A 5,584-nucleotide genomic window follows, 5' to 3' on the forward strand; every position below is an offset into this window, starting at 1 on the left:
TCCACGTCAAACGCATCTTCACTCCAAAACGTTCATGTATGGTCCTTGTATTCGTATTTGTTGCCCAGTTTTTGATAAATTTACCTGTTAATTTTGAATCTCTCGACCAGAAGATGGACTGGTATGAGACCACAAACGACACTTACGTATCGGAAGATATTCAATTATCACCTGACAATATATCGTACCTAATCAGCTACGCAATTTTACGACCAATCGCTATTATCTTAGTCATTAGTTTTAATTCAGTCATGATACATAAAATGCGCAAGAATCTAAAATTTAGATTGAGCAGTCGTAGCTCGGCAAGTTTTGCAAGGAAGGCAGTGCGTCAAGACAAACGCTCAAATCAGTCCTCAGATTTGGATTTGGAGAACGAAAGTGGAACCCAAGCTACACGAACCGGGAATGACAACAAGGATTTAAAAGTTATAAAGATGATGATAGCAGTGTGTGTGATTTTGGTCCTATGTTATTTGCCCAGTTTGATATATATGACAGCAATTCATCTAAATTTTAAGGCTTTTGACAACTTGGGCTTCTATGAGGCAAATCTCCTGGCATCTGTTTGGTCGCTTCTCGACGGTTTCAATTCTTGTTCAAGCATCGTCATATACTATAGAATGAGTTCCAATTACAAAGAAACCATGAAAGAGATGTTTTGCAAACGTGATTCATAAGCTGCTCTCTCTCTCTCTCTCTCTCTCTCTCTCTCTCTCTCTCTCTCTCTCTCTCTCTCTCTCTCTCTCGCTTTCTCTTTCTCACTCTCACACACACACACAAACACACACATACACACAGACACACACACATACACACATACATACATATATATATATATATATATATATATTATATATATAGATATATAGATATATTATATTTATATATATTCTTACCACCATTTCCCTCTCTTTGCTCGCTCGACACGCACAGTATTTTTCTTCTCTCTCACCCCTATTCTAATTCAGATGGTCACTTTTTTAAAATTTGATTGCAACAATATTTCATTATAATTGATGGAAAAAATACAGGTACGGTTGTACTTTTAAGAAATCGACCGTAAAAAGGAAATATCGAGAGAATATCATATTTTTTAAAATCCGCAAAACCTATCAAATTGACCTTATTAAATAAATTTTATGGTAGTGATAAAAGAAACAGTTCTTCAAATCGTCTTTATCGTGAAGAAAACATTTCTCTAGGAAGCTTATGATAATCCCGATTCTTACATCCAGCTTAAAGTGAGGCAAAATTGTGCAGGCCTGTCGGGCTTGATACATATTAACCAATTTCATATTACAACAGGATGGAGCGGCCTCACATAACAGTAGAAACATAAGCAGTTATTAACATCAAGTAACATTGATCTTATCTTAAAAGAACGGTGACCACACCGATTACCGGACTTGAATCCAATGGATTTTTGCATTTGGAATTCGTTGACAGAAAAACGTATCCTGGCAACAGATAGTGGCTTTTTAGTGAGAAGAACCGAAAGGAAATAATTCAACAATGCCGGAGAAGAACAATGTTAGTAAGATTCGAAAATCGATTTCAGTTTGGAAGAAAAGATTGAGGAACATCCTCCAATAGAACGACGGATCGACGGGCCATTTAGACCATTAAATTAATAAGCAGAAATTAGACTGGTGAAGTACCTGACTGGAACAATTGTGCAATCATAACTCCACTTTTAAAGAAATCCTATTTGGACTCTGAGAATTTATCAAATCTATTGCCCACTATCCAACTTGCCTTTTCTTTCCAAAAGTTTTGGAAAAAATGTTTTACAACAGTTTTAAAAAAATACATTGCCACGAACAATCTTATTGAGCCATTTCAATCCACCAACCGCGATTATCATAGCACAGAATTGTGAATGACATTCTGATTTAATGTGATAGGGTGTGTCTGTCCTCACTTTACGGGACCTTTCCGTACCATTCGATATACTTGATCAATCAATTCTGTACGATAGAGTCTCAACCAATTTTGGTGTAAATGGTACAGCTCTATCCTGGTTCAAATCTTATCTGACCAACAGGACACAATCAGTATGTGTAATTGGAGTACCATCGAAAAATATGTTTTTTAAAATATGGCGTCCCTTAAGGATCCGTTCTCGGTACCCTATTTGTATGCAATGTCTCTCGGCAGGGTAATATAATTGCACGATGTGAAATATCATATTATGAAAATGACACACCGCTCCATAAAAGTATGGCTCTCCTTCCACTATCTCCTATTACAGAGGACATTGAGAAGTGTTATGAGTCTGTTAAAACTTGAATGGTGTCTATCAAACTGACGTTAAACGAGGGGAAAACAGAAATTATCTTAATTGCATTTAAATTGAAGAAAGTTCAGAGACTATCCATTACAATTGAAGACAATATTACTCCTGTCTCAGACAAAGCTAAAAACCTTGGAGTCATCCTTGACAAATCGCTTTCCATGGACCCTCACGTTGACCACCTCATCAAAATCCTAAATTTTTAACTTTTTTAGAATTATATGCATGAAGGCTCTAAAAATCGTTGTTTCGGCACCGATCCTATCCAATTCGACAACTGTAACGCTCTTCTCACTGATTTCCCGATTATGAAATAAGTCAAAGAATTCAGAATATGGCTGCTAGGATGGTCCTTGGAAAGTTTCATCTTGATGACACCAAATCTATGCTAATTACTCTCCATTGGCTACCTGTGAAAGCCATAATAGAGTACAAAATTGCTCTCCCCTGCTTTTACGTATTTCAATCTTCTGCTTCTCTTTCTATTCAAGACATTCTTCAGCCTTGTGTTCCGAAGCGTGATTTGAGATCGCATGGTTCAAAATTGTTAGTAGTACCAAAAACAAATCTTAAGAGTTTAGTTGATAGATCCTTATCTAAATTTGGCCCCACAATTGGTAATTCCCTTCTCAGTCCGTTAGAATATCTGACAGTGTTGTTGTCTTCAAGAAACGTCTTAAGACATTTCGTTTCACCAAATTAATACTTGCTTTTGTGAGTTGAATCTTGCGTGATTAATAAAATATAAATATTGTACGAGTCGTGCGTGACTAAATTAGTAGTAACATTATGTCTTGATTTAAAGCGCTTTGAAGTTTCAACAGATAGCGAGCGCTCTATTATTATTATTATTATTATTATTATTATTATTATTATTATTATTATTATTATTATTATTATTATTATTACTATTATTATTACTATTATTATTATTATTATTATTATTATTATTATTATTATTATTATTATTATTATATTATTATTATTATTATTATTATTATTATTATTATTATTATTATTATTATTATTATTATTATTATATTATCATCATCATATTATTGTGACCAAAAGTTATAAAGCTGTTAATCATTGGTCAGTTTAAATAGGAAACAGAATTTTGAGTTGTGTGCAATGCAAGAAAAATATTTATTCTCCTACGTCACTGAGAGAAATTGACTTCTAGTTTTGTATTTGAAGCCTCAAATTCAATTTTCAGTACTACATAAATTCATCCCGGCAATAGTTATAATAAATGGAATTGAAACTTCAATTTAAGTTACGATGACAGATGGTGTGGACAAATGAATTTTAAAATCTGGCTCGAAAACTCGTTCTTCGATCGATTTCAATGTACCAAGGTCGCAAGGTACCCAGGTCGACGTGACATCAGACTATTGAATCCAATTGAGGGAGAACTCTTCATTAAAAATGGCCTGAGTAATTCTCACTAAACTGTATTAATTAGACTATGAACGTTCAAGGTTACACATAGTTTTGTGTTTTGGTCCGTTATATTTCCGTTATATTTCCGGATGGCAATGTTGTGAGTTTCTTAGCAAAGCGCATAACATATATAAATGGAACAAAATTGATGTCACTCAGCCATTTTGACTTTTTGCCAAGATGTAGGTTGCTTAAATCGATCGATATTTGAAGGACGGGTTTTCTGGCCAAATTTTAAAATACGTGTCTTTCCAGAGACAGAGAGTACGACAGTTAAACAAACGGTTAACAACGCCACTCTCTCATCTCTCATTCGTCTTTAGTATTCCATTCACCTTGTTTTGTTGACAAAGGAAAAACACGAAACGTGCACATCATATGTCTTCGTGACTTGTATTGAAGCTCCCATTCTATTCCATTATTGTTCTGACATGGTGGGTTTTTGCAAAACAAAACAAAAATTAAAAAATCCCAAATTTTGCATGAAAAATCCAAAATTTTGCAATCTAAAAACAGCAAAATATGAAAAAAAAAAATGAAAAAGTGTGCGATTTATTTTCCTAAAAGCCCATAATTACTTCATGAAAGAGAAAGGTATTTTGTTTTTAATGGTTCCATGGCGCTTGCAACAAATGTAAGGTCACATCAGCGCCAGTAAAAGGGAAGAAAATGGGATAGTTAAAAAGAAACTACTCTTGATTAATTATCTTTCTCGTTCTACACGAGCTCTCAAATTAAAATAAAAATAAAAATAAAAGTTCATGGTTTGAGTTTTGTGTGTTGGTCCGTTATACTTCCGGATGGCAATGTTGTGAGCTTCTTAGCCAGGCGCATACTATCTATATCATTTACAATATCGATGCTGAGCGTTTAGCCAAAAAGCTCGCAACATTCGCCATCCGGAAATTATATTCTAAAACATAGAACGGTGTGTTACCTCAAACGTTGATAGTCTGATTGATATAATTTATTGGCTAAAGACAACAACATAGAACTGTAGGGACTTTTATGAGTAATTATCTCTAAACTGTATTAACTAGACTATGAACGTTCAATGTTACACATAGTTTTGTGTGTTGGTCCGTTATATTTCCGGATGGCAATGTTGTGAGTTTCTTAGCAAAGCGCATAACATCTATAAATGGAACAAAATTGATGTCACTCAGCTCTTTTTTTTTTAAATTGTTTTTAGACGACCATTTTTTAATGAAAAGTTTTCTATCAATCAGATTATAAACGTTTAAGCCCGCACATAGTTTTATGTGTTTGTATGTTACCAAAAAAAAACAAAAACAACATAACATTCGCCTGACGAATATAACGTACCAACACACAAATTTGTGTGTAACCTTGAACGTTTATAGATAGTATGCAGATGACGTCACTCAGGCCTTTGTTATTGTTTTTGCCATCCGCGTTTGTGAGTTGTTCTCACTAAACTGTATTAACCAGACTATAAAAGTTAATGGATACACAGAGTTTTGTGTGTTGGTCCGTTATACTTCCGGATGGCAATGTTATGAGCTTCTTAGCCAAGCGCATACTATCTATAGTTAGTAGGCGTTTGGCGAAGCAGCTCATAACATTGCCATCCGGAAATATAACCGACAAACACACAAAACTATGTGCAATCTTGAACGTTTATAGTCTGATTAATACAGTTTAGTGAGAACAACTCATAAACGCGGATGGCAAACATCAATAACAAAGAACTGAGTGACTTCAACTTCATACTGTCTATAGATAGAATGCGCTTGGCCAAGGAGTTCACAACATTGCCATCCGGAAGTATAACGGACCAACACACAAACTCTGTGTAACCATGAACCATTATAGTCTGGTTAA

General features: G+C 34.5%; 1 protein-coding gene across 1 annotated transcript in view; it reads left to right on the forward strand.

Annotated features, from left to right (window-relative positions):
• The window catches only part of LOC144959216 (uncharacterized), a 702-nt gene extending 22 nt beyond the window's left edge, over window positions 1-680 (forward strand). Inside the window, exon 1 of the mRNA XM_078891757.1 lies at window positions 1-680. This exon is cut by the window's left edge and continues 22 nt beyond it. Within this exon, the coding sequence (XP_078747883.1) occupies window positions 1-680 (680 nt within the window).
• The last annotated feature ends 4,904 nt before the right edge of the window (window positions 681-5,584 follow it).

Source organism: Berghia stephanieae, chromosome 13 (assembly GCF_034508935.2).
Source record: "Berghia stephanieae isolate SIO BIC M18660-M18661 chromosome 13, UCSD_Bste_1.3, whole genome shotgun sequence".
Classification (NCBI taxonomy): domain Eukaryota; kingdom Metazoa; phylum Mollusca; class Gastropoda; order Nudibranchia; family Aeolidiidae; genus Berghia; species Berghia stephanieae.